Here is a 19,234-nt window from a genome sequence, read left to right as displayed (position 1 = left end):
AGGTACTATTATTACCTCTATTTTACAGAGGAGGAAACTTGGGCCGGCAAAGGTGAAATTACTTCCCTAAGGTCACACATTAATTAAGCAACTGCCTCACTATAGCTATCAAGGGAAGTAGTACCAGTATTATTATTATTGCCATTCTACTGATAAGGAAACAGCTTAAGTGAAGGGACTCTAAATAACAGAACTGTGGAATGTTCACCCCAGAAAAAACCATCTAGGTCATCGAGATCAAGCTCTTGATTTTACAGAAGGGGAAGCTGAGGCTCAGGAGAAAGAAAGGATTTGTTCGCAGGCTTAATAAGATGCAGAGCCAGGACTCTGGTCTTTTCACTCCACATCCAAGGACTGCTCTCTTGCATCTCTGCTTGGTCCCTGCCTTATCAAGACAGTAGTCTATTAGGAGAGATGGTCCATAACAAGAAGACGAGATACGTGAAAGTCGGAAGTTGGTGGGAATCTAGACCTTGACTCCTACTTGGCTATCTATGTAAATTTGGGTAAGTCCTCCTTCTTTTGTATCTACTGACCCCACGAATTTATCCAAAAGGAAGTCTGTATGGTTAGCCTTTTAAAGTTTGACTTGGGAGAGTAGCCCTTAGCGGGACTGAACGCTTTTGAGTCTCATTGTAAGAAAACTTGCCTTTGCCTGGTCTTCCGTAAACTTTCAGATCAGTATCTTCAATCCATTCACCTTCTCTTTCCTCATGAGAGACACAATTATTAAATAACTTATTTTTAGTGTGGGGGAAACACAGAGTTTATCCCCTTCTGAAACCTCATTAGGCCAAGCCAACATCTGAAGGACGTTGCTCCTCAATCTTTTTCAGACCCCACCCAGGTGGAGTAGCTCTTTGTGTTCTACTCTGGTTTGGTTCAGGATATTGATTAGATTGGCCAAGGATGGCGGTGATTTGGAAGTAAATGACCAAATCAAAGTCAAGTGCCCCAGACCCTCATTAGAATACTTTCACTTCTCAATGTGATATTCGTTCTCTCATTAATTATTAACCAATCAGAGTCGATTTCTACCCTCAGGAACACCCGCTCTGCCAAGGACATATAAGCAGTGATTGGGTTCCATGAGAGGTCTTTGGTTTAAGAGAGACAGCCAAATGATTGTCCTTTTGTTAATAATATGCTAGCATTGTTAATAAAATGATTGATTACCCAGAAATCACTGTTTCTCAAAGTTTTTATATGGCACACTCAGCCCTGAGGAGCTGACTGAAAGAGTTGTTGACTGAAGCAGTTGCTGCCTTGTTCTGGGGCCTAATTGAACCCTCTGGTTCCATATCCCATGGGATTATAGATCCAGAGCTGGCCTATGAGAGAACTATCTTAGATGATCAAAGGATCAGCAGTTTTAAGCTAGAGGAGACCCCAGAGGTCATCAACTAGCTCCCTCATTTTACAGATGAAGAAACTGAGACAGGGAGATTAAGGGACTTGCCCAAGACTATAAATGTAGTAAGCATCACCGGTGGAATTTGAATTTAGGTCTTTTGATTCTAAAACCTGTGTGTGTGTGCATGTGTTTGCATGTGTAAGCATACATATAACTGTATATTTGTATATATGCCTATGTTTGGATATGTGTGCATGCATGCCTTTGTATATTTGCTACAGTTCTATATATCTGTGTTTTCGTGTATGTATGTAAGTCCTAACTTCCCCACTTCCTCATGGAATCATTTCCTTTGTGAGCTCAAGGGGGAAGAATCCAGAAGACAAAGGAACAATTCTGGGAGAGCTCAGTCCCTCAGCCTTGAGCAGCTTCCACCAAAGCCAGCTGCCCATCCCTGCAGTGACGAACAGAGAGCTAGGACCTGGAAAACAGCTTGTGAGGGAGGAAGCTGATAAGTTTCCTGGTGATGAAACTGGAAGCAGGGAAGCTATACTAAAATGGGGCAGTGGAAAGAGCATCTGGATAGGGATTTGGGAGACCTGGATTTGGGTCCAGGTTCTGCCACTAGCTGTGGGACCTAGGCAATGAAGTGCCTCTTCCCCTGCAAAATAAGGAATTGGAATGATTAAAGCCTGGTCTTAGTCTGCCCTTTCCCTGTGACCCCTTCCACTTTCATGAGTGAAAGATGCTGAGTGGCAGGCTGAAGTGCCTGCCAAATAAAGTTTAGGTTCTTCCTGGCACCTTCCACAGTCTAACTCCTACCTACCTTTGTAGGACTATCTGTCCCCCACTTAGCACCTACGAGTGTCCTACGTAAAAAAAAAAAGTGTCCTATGTAGTAGCCAAACTAGATAGTTCACCCGTGCTTCTCTAAAATGTTCTTGACTTGACTCACACCATTCTCTCTACCTGGAATGCTGTTCTTTCCAGCACTGCCCATCTCAAGCCTACCTAGCCCCAAGGTCCTGCTCCAGGGTCACGTCTATAAAGCTTTCCCTGATCCCTACCAACTGGCAAGGATTTCTTCATCCTGTAGCCCTTCCCCCCAAGCTTTTTTTGGTGACATTCTTATTGCAGATAATATGATATTCTGCCTTTTGTTGTAGCAGTTGGTATATTTGTCTGATATCCTAAATAAGACTCTGTGTCTAATTTGAGGTCAAAGGCTATGTCTGAAGACATCTGGGTATTCTCCATAGAACCTAGCTCAGGGTCTTGAGTAGGTACTCAATAGATGTCATATTGTTGTGGTTCAATCATTTCAGTCATGTTTGACTCTTTGTGATCCATTTTTGAGATTTTCTTGGTAGAGACAATGGAGTGATTTGTCATTTCCTTCTCCAGCTCCTTTTTATAGATGAGGAAGCTGAGGCAAATAGGGTTAAGTGACTTGCCCAGGGTCACACCGGGTCATCCAGACTCTAGGCCAATTTTCTATCCAGCCTTACCTAGCTGCCCCAATAAATAACAGTAAATTCTAGTTGACTAATTGACTGACTTGGTTTCTCTGGGCTTTAATGGGACTACATGACCTCAATATCTGTTCCAACTTTCTGAATTACTTATACTGTAAAGTCTTCCTCAGACGCCCCTCTGAGGAGATTGTCATCTCTGGGTTTCTTCAGCTCTCGGGACGGCGCTTGGTACATAGTATGCACTTGATAAATGCCAGCCTCACTCTGGGCTTCTCCACGTACTTCTTTTCATGCCATCAATGGGGCCAAGAGTCAAACAAATGCCCTCCCAGCTCGTTTTTCTGTTTTTCTGTTTACAGATTTTTGTGGAGGGTGGGGGCAGGTGCACTTATTCTTGCACATACGAGAATGGTCATTTCGTTTAACAAACACTAATGGCACATACTGTACTTGTGGTACGATGCTTGGCATTATAGAAGATGAGAGTTTAGAGGAGACGTTGCGCCTACTCTCCTGGAACTTATAGTCTAGTATGGAGAAAAGAGATAGAGATAACTGTAATACACAGTATTATGTGTCTTATTTGTACAGTCCTTGTCTGCAAGATCCCAAGCTTTTGAACTTCAGCAGTTATGACCACTTCAACTTCCCTGCTTCAAAGTATCTGTGATTCTGTTAATGTGGCTGCTATCTGATCCCCACTCATGCACTTCACGACTCTTTGACACCATGTAATTTTTATAAGTTGCTGTAGCTTAAAAACAAAAAGGAATAAATTCATCCCTAGCTGGCCAGCCTGAGGAGGATAGACTTCTCTGCACTTAGCTGGGCTGGTCCTCAGCTGCCCCAGGGCCGACATTCAAAGCCTTCCAATTTGGTAGGATGTGGAAGAACTTGTGACCCATTAACAGAATGGTCTAGAACCTGGGGTTACCTGCCCACCATGGTGAAGCATTAGAGAAAACTTTTGTAGTTCATGAACAGCATTCATATGTTAAACCTTTTTTAGGATGCCCCTTAATTCAAGGGTCTCCCCTGGGGTTTCCTTGTTCTTGAGCCAGGGAGGAAGCTGACTGCTTGGAAACAGCTGCATTTCCTTGTGAGATTGCATGTGTGAAATCCGCAGTCCTCATTCAGTCATCCAATAGCCACCATTCATAACAAGTCCCCTTGCTGGGGGTCTCCAGTTTGTCCTGCGTAGATCTTGCTGTGCTGTTTGCATGTGAGCTCCTCAAGATCAAGACCTGTCTCTCCCTTTTCTTTGTGTCCTCAGTGCTTAGCACAGCGTCTGGTCCACAGTAGGTGCTTAATTAATGTTGGCTGATCATTAATCTAGAGTTAGAAAGGACTTCCACAGCCTTCGAGTCCAACCCCTCGTTTTATAGATGAAGAAACCAAGAGGCGAAGAGTCTTGCTTAAGGCCACATTGGTAGTAAGTGACAACAGTGTGATTTGAACCCTGGACATCCTCTGACTCCAGAGCCATACTGCTCCTTACATAAGTAGAGTGAGCTGTGAAAAGAGATAAGGATTGAGGTTCATTGCCGTATTCTGTTTTTGTTTATTTGTTTCATTTTTGCTTTTTTTTTTTTACATTCTACTCCACTTGTTCCAGGCTGCAGTCTTTCTTATGGCTTTGTAAGGTCAGGAAGTGTTTGTTTGAATGATAAACAATGCTGATCCAGCTGGCTGCTGTGGTCCCTGCTTCCAATCTGCTGTCTGGCCTTCACTGAGGATCGGAGGGAAATGCTTGTCAATTCAAAGGAAGGAAGGGAGATGTCCTTAGAGCCACAGCTGGGTACATTTGCAGTGGTTTGGATGAGACAAGAGATCTGGCTGTGGGAAAGGGAAGAGATTCCTCAACACTTGGAGAATCAAGGAAGAGTCATTATATTGACTCTATGATAGCCTTTGGGAGGTCCAGGTGTCTGGTAGAAAGATGATGCTACTCTGAACAGAACATAGTCAGGACAGAGAGAACATATTAGCAGGTAGAATGTGGTCCTGGGGTGGAAGTCTATTGATCTTTGTTGACCTCTATAGATCCAGAAGGAATCTGGGTGAAGATAAACAGCTGGCCAAGTGAGACAGGATGGTGTCCACTGATACGAAATGGCCTAATGTTAGTCTGACTCATGCCTGAGAACTATACTTCTGAGGATTCCTTGAAACTAACAGGAGAGGGCAATACTGGAAGAGAGACTGGACTCTGATAGTAGGCAGAACCATCAAATATGAAACAGATCAGTGTAGACTCTGCTAATACTACCTAGCTGTCCCCCATGCCTGGAATGCTCTTTGTGCTTCTCCTCTGCTCCAACTACTGACCTCTGTTTTCCTTTTAAGTCCCAATTAAAATCCAGTCTTCTGTAGGAAACCTTCCCTAACTTCTCTTAAATCCAGTGCCTTCCCTTTGCTAATTATTTCCTATTTATCTTGTACATAACTTGCTTTGTATATACTTGTTTGTCTCCCCCATTAGATCGTAAGCTCCTTGAGGGCAGAAACTGTCTTTTGCCTCTTTTTGTATCCAAAGTGCTCAGCACAGTGCCTAGCATACAGTGGGTACTTAATAAATGTTGATCAGTTGATGCCATGGAGATACAAAGTCAAAGACCATTGTGTTCTGAACCAGAGAAAACCAGTTGAGTAGCATTTGTCAGTGTGGTGAGAAACCCGTAAATTCACAGTGTGGTCATCCACCATGTTCAGGATTACAGAATTTCAGAAGAGGAATGAGTATTTGAAATTGCCTAGTCCAGTCCTCCCATTTTGTAGATGAGAAGATGGTGTGAAATGACCTGCTCAAGGTCACCAAGGTAACAAGTGGCTACGCTAATTGAGTTTAGGTCTATTTTTTTCCATAAGGGTTCTCCACACACGTGCCTCCTCACCATGCTATTTTGTATGGATACAACTGGTTATTGCTTTCAGACCTAAGGCTGCTGAGGCCTTGACTGTAGATGCGTTTAAGGCCCTTAAATATTAGGCCTATTTTCCAGGCTAAAGGAAGTTTCAGGAGTTAACATGGGGGGTGGCTGGTTAGTACCGTCAGCCAGAATTTTTATGGAACATCTATTTAGAGTAAGAAGAGACCTTAGATAGAGCTGTACAACTTGATGGATATTATACCTTGCGGGGCAGCTAGGTGGCGCCATAGTGCACAGAGCACTGGGCTTGGAATCAGGAAGACTTATCTCTGAGTTCAAATCTGGCCTCAGACACTTACTAGCTGTGTGACCCTGGGCAAGTCATTTAGCTCTGCCTCAATTTCCTTATCTGTAAAATAAGCTGGAGAGGAAATGGCAAACCGCTCCAGGATCTTTACCAAGAAAACTCCAAAAATGGGATCACAGAGAATTGTTCATGACTGAAAGGACTGAACAGCAATGCACTTTGACGAGAGTTGAATTTAGGAGGGAAAAACAACTTCCTATTGCCAAATTAGATGGGCTTCCTCATTAGGTAGTGAGTTTCCTCTCAAGAGACTGGATGACCACTTGTTAGGTGTGTCATACAGATTTCTCCTCAGGTGCTGGTTGGACTAGATGATGCCCTCAGGTTCTCTTTATTAGCTCTGAGAGTCTGCTGTGGAGTGGAGGATGTGAGTTCAACCCTCTCAAGCCCCCACCTCTGATGATTACTACCTCTGTGACTTAGGCAAGTAATTTAATCTAGTTGGACTAGAAATTCAGGGCTTCTTAAACTTTTCCCACTCCTTACCTCTTCAGCACTTCTTAGACTGTGAGTTGGGATCCCCTGGGGTCACAACCCACAGTTTAAGAAGTATTGGGTCTAGATAACCTCTGAGATCCCTTCCAGCTTTAGATATTGCATCTTATGAAGCTAAAATGGGCCACAGGCCACCATAACGAAGTACTCTACTTCACTGGACAGATAGGAGAAGGGCAACGAGAACAGAAAACGAAAGCAGAAAAGACGTAGATACAGCCTTTGAGCATGTTGAGGGGTATACAGCCTTTGAGTGGAGCAGTGTGGCTCAGAACTTGCATTCAAATCCTGGCTCAGACCTTTACCAGCTGTATCTTTGAGCAAGTTACTTAATATTCATGAGCCTTGTATTTCCCATCTCTGCAATGGGTGGAATACTTGCAGCTGACCTATCTCACAAGGTCATTCTCAGGAAAATGCTTTATAAACTGGGCATGTCTTTTGGTACGAACTAATGTCATTGTCATTACTATGAGAACGGTGATGACTATTTGGCCATGGGTAGAAGAGGCCCCTAAATACCAAATAATGAGACAGGAGCCCTGGGAGTCCTAGCTCTATTTGGTTCTGGAGGTCAGGGGAAGAATACCTTGTCCTGCTTCCCAGTTGTCTGCCTTGGGCCAGTCTACTGAAAATAGTGTTCTGAGCTAAGTAAGGCAGCCCTCTGCCTAGTCATAGTTTTCAGGATGGCCCTGAGGAACTGCCCCTATGCTCCCTGGGGTTTCCTTGTTCTTGAGCCAGGGAGGAAGCGGACTGCTTGGAAACAGCTGCATTTCCTTGTGAGATTGTATGTGTGAAATCCGCAGTCTTCTTTCAGTCATTCAATAGGCATGTACTGAGAATCTGCTACACATCAAAGGTGGACTTTGACACATAGTGGCTGTGTGACCATGATCAAGTCACTTCCCTCTCTGTTTCTGTAAACAGGGATTAGAACTGGACTTGTAATTTCATCGATATAAGGAATTGCCAAGTGACGAAACTTCCTCTGTCACCAGAGTCACTTATAGGTTTAGAGAACTGTCTGGGGCACTGGAAGTGCACAAGTAAATGGTGTCAGAGGGCCTAGGTTCAGATTCAGGGTAATTATTATTTGTGTGACCTAGGCCAAATAATTTTCCATCTCTGGACTTCTTCTATAAAATGGAAGATGTTAGAGTAGATGGCATAAAATATTCCCTTCAGCTCTAAATCCTAGGCTCCTACAAAGTTACTTCCTATCCTGGACCCATTTCATGCTCTGTAAAATGGGTAGGGTTTAAAGTAGAAAATCTCCTCGCTTTAGCTTTAAGGGACCATAGGAATCATTTAGGCCAACCTCTTTACATTAAAAATTTAGAGATGCTGCAACAGAGGGCCAAAGTCAGTTAGCAGAGACCACGTAGCTCACTAGTCCGCAGCTGAGGATTCAAACCAAAGTCTCCTGACATGGAGTCTGTGGTATTTTTGCTACCTTCTTCAATTAGCTTTCTCTGCTCCCTGCTTAATGCTAGTTCTTTCCCTCTGAGAACCTCCAATTTATTCTGTATGTATCTTGTTTATACATAATTATTTGCATGTTGTCTCTCCCATTAGATTGTGAGCTCCTTGAGGGCAGGGATTATTTTGTCGTGGTCCCCCCCTTTTTTTTAGTCTGCAGTGTTTAGCACAATGCCTGGCACACAGTAGGCACTTAAATGCTCATTGGTTTAACTTGACTACTTTGTAGTAGAAAGTTGTGAGTTTAATAAAGGGGGAGTTTTGTATTAAGACAAACTGGGAGCTTGAATTATCATCCAAGACAGGGAAATGTGATAGGGACATGATGTCCACTTAGGATGACATCATAGGATTTGCAGCTGGAAGGGACCTAATGATCATGTAGTCCAACCTTGTTATTTTACAGATGAGAAAACAGTCTCAGAGAGGTTAAATGAATTGTCCGAGGTCACACAAGTAGTAAATAGCAGAGCCATGATTTGGAATCCCCAGCTCTCAAATCCAGTGCTCATTCCAGTATTCCATGCTAACTTCCAATCTTTAAAAGGTGCTATCCCTAATGGAGGTAAAGCAGTTAGTGAAACGAGGTTTTTTTTTTTTTACTTGGGTTGGAAGGGGTTAATGTTTAATTTGGCTCTGGCCAAGAAGGGGGAAACAGAAGTTTCAAGAGATTGAAGCATATGAATCAATACTGCAGGAAGAGCTACTTCCTGCAGACATCCTGGACCCAGAGCAGGGCTGGCCTTAAAAGTTGGCTTGGGATAAGGAAAATGCCCAGCCTCTATGGATTTTTTTTGTTTTGGGATTTTTTTTTTTAGCAAAGCTTTGCTTTCATGAGTATAGGAAACTTTCCCTATTAATGCAGAACAACACCTGCTCTGTAATTTATAGCCCCTGAGAGTCTCTTGGGGATACTGAGAGGTTAAGAAATTTGCCCAGAGTCACATAGCTACTATATGTTAGAGATGGGACTTGAACCCAGGTGTCCCAGACTCTGAGGCCAGCTCTTTATTTATAACTCCATGTAGCCTAATGTAGCCTACTTTATATACTATGTAGAAAAGGCATGGATAAATGGTGCCAGGATCTAGTGCCCCTGGGCTCAGGAATCAGGATGATAAATCCACTCAAAGCTATGCCTTTCTTTTGTGTCACCAGGCCCTAGCCTCTGATACTTTGATTGCCTCAGCTGTCAGATGAATCCATTGGATTAAACCATCTCTTCTGACCCTTCTAGCTTTGAGCTCTTTGAATCCCATGATCATAATCAGATACCTTACAGATTTTGTTCACCGAGGTCCTTCTTCATCAAGGTGTTGAAGGAGACATTGATTCTCTGAGCACTGGTTCTGAAGTCAGAGGACCTGCGTTCAAAGTCTACTTCTGAAGTTTACCTGTGTGATCTTGGGCAAATCACTTAACCTCTCTGGGCCTCAGTTTTCCCCCCGTATAAAATTAAGGTGTTGGCCTGGACAATGTCCAGGCTCCTTCTATCTTAAGATCTACAATTGTAAGCCAGTGGGGCATGAGCATTAACGTGGACAACCAAGCTAGAAAGGCTTTGAGGACTGAGCCAGGGATGGAATCTGTGATTATTGTCTAAGTCACCAGTCTAAGTCAGCATTAATTGTGAAGAGAAAGGTAGCCATTAGGTGATGAATTTTTCTGGTCATTGCTACTCACAAAATCCTTTACTAAAGCATAGAGGGGTTACCCAAGAAGAGGGAATACCCCAAGGATTCAATAAATCAATAGACCATCAAGCATTAATTAATAAAGACAAAAATGAAACAGCCACTGCCATTGAGATTACATTCTCCTTGACCATGTGTATAAGTATTTGCCAAATAAATTCAAGATAGGAGAGGGGAAGCGTTGGCAGAAGAGCATGAATAGCTGGAGAGGGACCTGTGGAAGGACTTCATGTAGTGTGGTGTGTGAACTCAACTTTGAAGGAAACTAGGGGTTCTAGGATGCAGAAGTGAGGAAGGAGAAAATATTTAGGGCAAAAAATGAAGTTCTTCTTGATGAGAAAAACTATAGGAATGGAAATAATACTGGAGACTTGGGTTGAAATTCTAACTCCAATCTTTCCTAGAAGTTTGATTCTGGGAAAGACACTTCCAACTCCATTACTCTTGGTTTCCTTATTTGAAAATTTGTACTATCTTTTTGCTCCTCTTTTTCCAGATTTCATTTACTTCTGTAAATTTACATTCCCAAGCAGTTGTTTTCTCGTTTCTTTGGGAACCTGTAGCCTTGGTGCAGCCTTTTGACTAAGTCCAAGTTTTACAGAACAAATCCTTTTATGAAGGGGATTTGTTCCATGAAGTTTGGATTCAGTCAAAGGGCCGCACTTGAGGACCTAGAGGGCCACAGGTTCCCCACCTCTGGTATAAGCTCCTCTGTTTAGCTTTTGCAGCTCTTTGTGGCCTGACCCCAACCTACCCTTCCAATCTCATCAGACATTGCTCCTCTTCTCTTTGATCCAGCCACACTCTCCTTTTCTTTACTCCTGATTGACTCCGTCTTCCATCTCTGCCATTTAACCAGTTGTTCGCCCCATCAGTAGGTAGGTAGTTCAAGGCAGCTAAGTGATATGCGGTGGATAGTTCAAATTCAGCCTCAGATATTTACTAGTTGTGTGACCCTGGGCAAGTTACTTAGCTCTATTTACCTCAGTTTCCTCATCTGTGAAATGAGTTGGAAAAGGAAATGTCAGACTACTCCTGGATCTGGGCCAAGAAAATCACAGACATGGTCACCAAGAGTCAGACACAAGAATACGCACACATCTCCTTAAGAACAGGGAGTGCTCTTGTTTTTCCTGTGTATCCCCAGTGCCTAGCCCAGGACCAGGAGCATGGTAGGTGCTTGTGAAGAGCTTATTGACTGATTGATTGGGTTCTTTAGCACCAATAACCAGAAGAAGGTAGGAGAGGAGAAACAGAAGGAGAGAAAGAAAGCAGAGGCTCAGAGGTACTAATTATTCCAAGAGTTGTCTAAAGATTTTAGGAGACTATAAGCTTAATATAAGTCAATCATATGACATGGTAGTTAAAAAAGCTAACCTGATCTTAGGGAAAGGGACTTAGACCCATAATTTCAATGAAATCGAAACTCCCAAATGAGGAAACTCCCTTTACCAATATATGTCAACAACTCCTCAGTCTTACAGAGTTGCCTAGAACACTTGCCCTGGGTCACACAGCCATTATATGCCAGAGGCAGGACTTGGTAGAGGCCAGGTCTCTCCATTATGCCATGATGTCCCTTACTTGTATCTTACAGTACATTAATTACTGGCTTAGTTTCCAAAACAAGGAAGGTCCTCATTCATCTCTGCCCTCTTCCAACCCATCATGCTCATTTCTGGAAGTCACATTTTAGCAAGGGTGCTGATAAGTTGGAGGTGGCTAGGCAGTTCAGTGAATAGAGCATTCAGCCTAGAGTCAGGAAGACCTGAGTTCCAATATGGCTTCAGATGTTTATTAGCTGCATGACCCTAGGCAATCATTTAACCTCTGTTTGCCTTAGACCGATGGAGTCTGGAGAAGGAAATGGCAAACTACTCCAGTATCTTTGCTCCCCCCCTCAAAAAAAAGAGTGGGGGGAAGAAATACCTGGCATATAGTAAGCACTTAATAAATGTTGACTGACTGACTGGTAATACATAGGTAATTAACAGAACAATTCCCCAATACAGAAGACCTCAAAGGAGCACATACTATACTCAAAATAGAAATTACAAACTATTAATAGCCACATGAAATATTGCTCCCAATTTTTACCAGTAAGAGAAATACAATGTATTTGTTTCACCTCATATCCAGCAAATTGGCAAGGATAACAAAAGATTGAAATAATAAATATTGGAGGTGCCTCGTAAAAAGAGACACATAGATAAATTCTTGGTGAAACTGAATCAGGCCAAGTGAATGAAGCTAAAAGGGGGGAATGTAGGGAGACTAAAATGTCCATGTCCCTTTTGCTCTAGAGACCCTATTGCTCAGCATACAGCCCACTGAGATCAAACGTAGAAAAATAAAAAGTTCCATATACACAAATATTCATAGCAGCACTTTTCATAGTAGCAAAGAATTGGAAACAAAGTAAGTCACAATTTGAGAACTTCTACACAAATATAAATATAGAGTGATAGAATATTATGCCGTAAGAGAGGATGAAAATGAACAAACTCGCTAGGGGTTTCAGGGTGGAGTCTGAATGATTACTTAGCAAGAATGTGGTAGACAACATTCCTGTTCTGATATTTTCAACCCTATGATTTGACAATTCTGCTTTTGCTGCCTCCAACCTGAGGCCATCAAGCCTCCCCCCCTGAATATCATGTGCCTAGCTGCACAGCCCTGCCCTGTGCTTAAGGAGCTATTGCTGATCCCTGACTGGGACCTTCTCTGGATGGAAGGAGGGTAATCCCATAGAAGAAACAGAAAACTTTGTCCACATGCCTCCTCCTCATCACCCACCTAGGGCCCTGCCATCAGGAACCATCACCATCAACCTGTATCTTCTGTCTTTTTTTTTTTTAAGTGCTGGAGCAGCTCCTTCCTGAGCTTATGGGATTGCTCAGTCTTCTGGACCATGAGCCCCTGAGTGAGGCTGCCTTGGAGAAGAAAATGACTGTCTCAACCATTCTGAAGAACCTACAGCCTCTTCCAGGTCAGTCCCTCCCTTTCTCTCTGCCTGTGAAAGCTCCTCATAATTTGTGCTGTCCCATTAATTAATATGCTGACTCAGCAAATAATCACTTGCTCTCTTCAAGAGCCTAAGGGGAAAAGAAAAACCATCACGGAGATGGGCTTCAAGTTGGGCTTTAAAAGATGTGTAAATGAAGAGGGGGAAGGGCCAGCTTCTAGTTATAGAGATTAAAATGAACCAGAAGTCAGGCGAGTATAGAAGTATTCAGAGGATAGTCCAGTCTCCCTATGTCTGGGGCACAGAATGAATGGAGGAGAGTAAGGGCTAGAATACCAGGCAGAGAAATTTGAACCTTGCTTGATAAGTAGTAGGGAGTCATTGAAGATTTTTGAGCATAGCGTTAATGTCATCAGATCTATGCCCAGGAAAAATTATTATTCTGACTGGGTTGTGAAGGATAGAGTTGAATAGATAAGAGTAGGGGTGGGAAGACCCACTAGGCAGCTATTGCAATAATCCAGGTGGGGGATAGTGAGGATGTATCTACTAGAATGGTACTGATGACAATACAGAAGAAAGAGAAGAATATGGCGGAGGCAGAATCTAGTACAATTTGATAACTGATGAGGTTTGGATGATGAGTCAAAGTTGGCATCCAGCTGCTAACATGGAGATAGGGAGAATGATGGTGATGTGCACATGATTCTCTAGGCCTTGGAGCTGCTCTTAGGTATGTGCTACATGGTCTGGGCTGGAAAGGGACTTATTCTATGTCATCTCTTATTTTTATATCCTCTGCCATAGAGCATCCAGCTTCTTTTCTCCAGATTAGTTACCCTCTGCCCCTTTCAGAGTTGTAAACTAAAAATAGGTCATGAAGGATCTCATCATTTTACCTTTCATAGGTATTCTTTAATTTCAGAAGGTCTTTTAGATGCACTGGTCCGCTTCATTCATGGGCTCGGCCCTTCCAGGTCCAAATGATGGATTCTAATTGGGAAGGCCCTTCCACTTTTTGGGCCTCAGTTTTTTTTCTCTAAAAGTGAGTTTGGCTTCAGTGGTCTTTAAGGTTCCTTCCATCTCTAAATTCTGTTACTACTAATAAACCCAGTGAAATGAGATCCATACTATTCACTGTCTTTTTTAAAAAATCAGTTTGTTTTTAGTTTTCAACATTTACTTCTACAAGATTTTGAGTTCCAAATTTTCTCCCCATCTCTCCCTTCCCCCCACCTCAAGATGGTGTGCATTCTGAATACCCCTTCCCCCAATTTGCTCCCCCTTCTCTTATCTCCTTCCCCTTCTATTTTCCTGTAGGACAGGATAGATTTCTATACCCCATTGCCTGTATCTTATTTCCCAGTTGCATGTAAAAATAATTTTTAACCTCTGTTTTTAAAACTTTGGGTTCAAATTCTCTCCCTTCCTCCCTCCCTACCCACCCTCTTTGAGAAGGCAAGCAACTTGACATTGGTTATATGTGTGTAGTCATGCAAAATATTTCCATATACTATATTCACTGTCTTGCTGAGTAATGGCCTTCCTCTCTCAACCAAGGGAATACTTTAAAGTACCAGCTAATCCAGTTCCTCCATTTCTCCATCACCTCAAAATACAGTACCCCAAGGAATAAGACATGCCCAGTTTTCATAGTCCCTGCTCTCGTATGGATAAAGGGAAGTAAGACTGTGATATATCAAATAATAATAGCTGCCACTTATTCAGCACTTTACAGTTGACAGGTGAATTTCCTCAATTTCTCAATAGGATAGGTAGAACGGTATTATTCCTATTTTGCACCTGGGTAAGTTGAAACCCAGAGGCAGAAAAAGTGACCATCACTGTCCTGTGAGGTTCAGGTGATGTAACCAGGCATATTTAGCCAGGAGAGGACTAAAGGGAGACATAGTTGTCTTGATGTATTTGACTGTTATGTGGAACAGGAACTAGATTTACTCTGCTTGACTCCCAGAGCATTGATAGCATGAAAGAGTAGAAGCTGATGAAATATGAGGCAGCAGAGTTACTAGCTGTGTGAGCCTGAGTGAGTCACCTTTGAGCCTCAGTTTTCTCACTTGTAAAATAGGGACAGTAATAGCACCTGTCTTACTGAGTCATGGTGTTTATCAAATAAGATAATGTAGGATAGAGTGCTTTATAAACATCAAAGTGCTAGGTCAATGTGAGCAATTAGTATTGCTCTTTTGGCTTTCTATAGGGGTAAACATCCTGTTAGAGCTGTTCACAAGTGAAATGATGCTGCCTTCAGCAGTAATAAACTCATCTCTGAAGGTCTTCAAGTGAAGTCTGGATTACTATTTGGGAGGAAGAAGATTCCTGCTCAGGTTTGGGTCTGGGCTTAATGACCCTTGAGGCCCCTTTGCACTCCCAGATCCTCCCATCTCTTGGCAAGCAGAGGCAAGACTTGAGGCCTAGGTATCTTGACTCAGAGCCTGCCCATCTTTTCTAGGATACCAAGTCAGGCCACCTCTGGTTAAAGGAATGTATGTGTACTCAGGTGTGGCCTGATGTAACAAAACTAAAATGATGGATACCTAGAATGTTAGTGTTAACATGGGCCTTAGAGAGCATCTCCACCAGCCCTCCCATTTTACACTGGGGAAACTGAGGCCTAGAAAGGAGAAGGTGAATTACTGAAAGTCAAGACTAGAACCTAGGTCTCCAGTGTGCTTTCCACTACACTAGGCTGTCTCCATCTCCCTAAGCTCCCTGTGTCCATCTCTCTGCCTGATCCCTGGTGGATGTGGAAGGAGGTTTTCCTAACTTTGTACAGAGTCAGGGGGTGGGGGTGGGAGTGACTCTAACTCCCTTTTCCCTAAGGCAGTGGTGAGAAGAATTTCTTCCCTCCTCTGTGACTATTTATCCTTCTTTGCAGGAAAGGAGATATCTTACATGTATATGAACACAGCAGACTTGCACTCTGGGCCTAGCTTTGTGGAGTCACTTTTTGAAGAATTTGGTACGTATTTAAAACACACAACTGTTGTCTTCCTCTCTGGTTCCCTGAAATGCCCAAGTAGCCCCTGCCTTATCCTCAGTCTGAGAGTGTATTATAGATGAGTCAGAGCTGAGAGAGGAACCTTAGAGATAACCAATTCTAACCTTCTCATTTAACAGAGAGGCCAGAGAGGTCCAAGTGACTTGTCCAAAGTCACATAGCAAGTCAACAACAGAGCCAGCCCTGGAAGCCCCCAATCTTCTGGCTTCAAGTTCAGTGTTCTTTCTATTACATAGCACTCCTTATAATTAGCATTTAACCGTTTTGAAGAGCAAGGATGAGTTCAGTCTTTTTGGACATATTTATTAGGACCCAAGGAAACTAGTATTGAATTTGAAAGAAGAACGGATATGTGTTTGGTTCATTTCAGGGTAAACTGAGGGAAAAATACTGGAGCAGCTCAAAAAACTCTGACCTAGAGAGTCAGGAAATGTTTTTGGAGTCAGAGGACTTGAGTTCATACCCTGCCTCTGACCCTACCTGCTATTCCCTGGGCTTCACTTCTAGTTCTAGAGCTATCAGACTATGATCCTCTGAGGTCTGCCACTCTTTGTTAACTTGGATAAACCCCTTCACCTCTGTGGGCCTCAGCTTCCTGATCTATGAAATGAAGGGTCTTAGAAGAGATGATTTCAAGAGGTTACTCTTATTTCTAACTTTTAACTTAATGCATCCAATGTTTGTCATGTTCCTGTTATATACAAGGCCTTGAGTTAGGTATTGGGGTATACAACCATTGATTTAAAAAATACTAACATTGACATAATTTTTTTGTTTTGTTTTGTTTTTGTGTTTTTGGTGAGGTGATTGGGGTTAAGTGACTTGCCCAAGGTCACACAGCTACTAAATGTTAAATGTCTGAGGCTGGATTTGAACTCAGGTCCTTCTGACTCCAAGGCCAGAGATCTATTGACTACACCACCTAGCTGCCCCTACGTAATGTTTTAAGGTTTGGTGGCAGTAGGTATGATACAGACCCTGCTTTCAAGGCACTAGTAATAGAATGGGGGTTTACATTCAATTCCAAGTAGAACAGAGAGGGACTGTTTGATTTTTTTTTATCTGTTGTATCTCTATGGCTTAGCGCTATAAGTCTGGCATATGGTAGGCAACTAATAAATGCTAATTGATTATTGATTGATTGGGTATATGCAAAAACCTACTATAATACAATGGAAAATGAGATAAGAGAAAAGGAAAAGTCTAGGCAGAGTGTTAGGAGAACGCAGCAGAGGGAGAGATCATTTTACTGGGATTGGTGGAGAGGCAGGCTGGAGAATTGGGGAAGGCTACTTAGAAAAGGTAGCACTTGAGTTGGACCTTGAAGAAGGAGAAAGACTTCAATAGGCACAGATGGGGGGTTGGGGAATCCATTTCTAGGCTTTGATGGGGGCAGTGTAATCGGACATAAGAGACAGGAGAGAATGGGATAGAGAGTAGACCATTTGGCTGTAATAGAGACTATATGAAGGGGAGACATAGCTATGGTGGAATATTAATTGTTTCATTAGTTGATTCAACAAAGCTTTAATAAACTCTTTTTTTTTTGCAGAGGGCTATATTTGGTCTAGAAGAAATAAAAATGTAGATATGGCATGGTCCTCATCCTTATGAGACTTACAGTTTGGTGGGAGGATAAGATGTAAAGATGTAACCCTAACTATATAATTAGTATAACTATATAATAATATAGTTATTATACTGTAACAACAAATATAATATACTTATGATATGACAATAAGTATATTGTGATGTAGTTATTATGTTATAAAATGATTATAAAGACTCCTAATTATAATATTCATGACATTATATGTTAACATGCTTCAGTGAGGCATGCTAACCGTCTCCTGAGAGAGAGCTGATTGACCAAGGGCGTATGTTTTTAGAAATGACCAGTGTTGGGATTTGTTTTGATTGCCTATGCGTATTTGTTATAAAAGGTCCCGTCACTTTTTTTATTGAGAGAAGTTGGAGGGGGAAAAAATAGATTTTTGTTAATTGAAGAAAAAATAAAATTAGCAAGGTACAAAACAAACTATGTGAGATCAGAATGGAAAGTCTTTACACATCAGGGAGGTCAGGGAAGCCTTCATGAAGGATGGGGCATTTTAGCTGAGATTTAAAATTTGGAATTCATACCAGGCTCAATCTCTCATCTAATGGTTTGAATCTTCCCTAGACTGTGCCCTGAGCGACCTTCAGAACATGCATGAGGATGATGGGGAGGCTGACAGAGACAGCTTGGAGCCAGCAACGAGCCAGTTGCCGAGAAAAGTGAGTTAGGGACTAGAGTGTTTTGGTGCCAATGTTTCCTCTTCACAGTAAGGATGGGCCCTTGTTCTGTCATTAGAAGTAGTGCTAACTGTGTCAGACCTGAACTCACAGCATCTCAGAACTAGAAGGGCTGCCAAAGGACGCCTAATCCAGCCCATGCCTCCCTGAGCAAGAGTCCCCCTCTCTAATGCCCTGACGATGGATCTATGAGCTTGAAGATTGCCAGGGACGGGGAGCTTACTGTCTCCCACTTTGGGACAGCTCGATCAGGAAGTTATTTTTCACACTGAGCTGAAATTGGTTTCTTTGCAGTTTCCATCCATTGTTCCTACCTCTGCCCTATGGGACCCAGCAGAATGAATGTAAGCCTTTTTTTAGTTGAAAGCCCTACAAACACTTTAATGCAATTATCATCTTTCCTTCCACCTCCTCTTATTTTTTCCAGGCTAAATGTTCTCAGTTCCTCTCAACAGACTCTCACAGGGCATAGTCTCCAGGCCCCCCAACATCCTGGTCATCTTCTAGGATATGTGCTAGTTTGGCAACTTCCTTTCTAAGCAAAGCAATGTGCCTGGAATGGAACAAATACTCTACATGGGGTCGGACTAGGGCAGAGGACTGCAGAATTTAGTAAGTTAATTTGGTAATTTAATCCCTGATTCTATGTGGCACAGTGGATAGAGTGCCAGCCCTGAAAAGGAAGGAAGACTCATCTTGCTGAGTTCAAACATGGCCTCAGACTCTCATCAGCTTATTAGTGTGACCCTGGGGCAAACTTAAGCCTGTTTGCCTCAGTTTCCTCATCTGTAAAGTGAGCTGGAGAAGGAAATGGCAAACCCCTCCAGTATTTTTGATGCGTTGGACACTACTCCAATGACTCAACAGAAAAAGATTCTGAATATAGTCCTTGTTAGTGTAGCCTAAACTCAGCCTAGCTTTTTCAGCTGTCACGTCACGCTGCTGGCCTTTGTTGAGTGTGCAGGCCTTCGAGACCCTGAGCGTTTTTTCACAAGAACTATTGTCTCACCAAGCCTTCCTTGTCCTATTCTTGTGCTCTCTACAAGTGGCAGCTCTGAAATCTTCCCATGGAGATGCTGTGACTCCATGATCTGAGCTCTCCTTCCATTTTATAGAGTTTAGTCTTTAGGCTGAAGAGTTACGATTACCTTCTACTGACTTTGGCCTTGTGACCTCGGACAAGTCATTGTCCCCCTTTCTTGAGCTTTTGTTTCCCCA

General features: G+C 42.6%; 1 protein-coding gene across 1 annotated transcript in view; it reads left to right on the top strand.

The window, feature by feature from the left end:
- AFAP1L1 (actin filament associated protein 1 like 1) overlaps window positions 1-19,234 on the top strand; it is an 82,637-nt gene that overhangs the window by 17,118 nt on the left and 46,285 nt on the right. The window contains 3 exon segments of the mRNA XM_020969155.2: window positions 12,595-12,723; window positions 15,599-15,682; window positions 17,904-17,998. Of these exon segments, the coding sequence (XP_020824814.1) occupies window positions 12,595-12,723; window positions 15,599-15,682; window positions 17,904-17,998 (308 nt within the window).

Source organism: Phascolarctos cinereus, unplaced genomic scaffold (assembly GCF_003287225.1).
Source record: "Phascolarctos cinereus isolate Bilbo 61053 unplaced genomic scaffold, phaCin_HiC Scaffold_2;HRSCAF=192, whole genome shotgun sequence".
Classification (NCBI taxonomy): domain Eukaryota; kingdom Metazoa; phylum Chordata; class Mammalia; order Diprotodontia; family Phascolarctidae; genus Phascolarctos; species Phascolarctos cinereus.
Note: the sequence above shows the minus strand (reverse complement) of the source record. Positions and strands in the feature narration are given on the sequence as shown.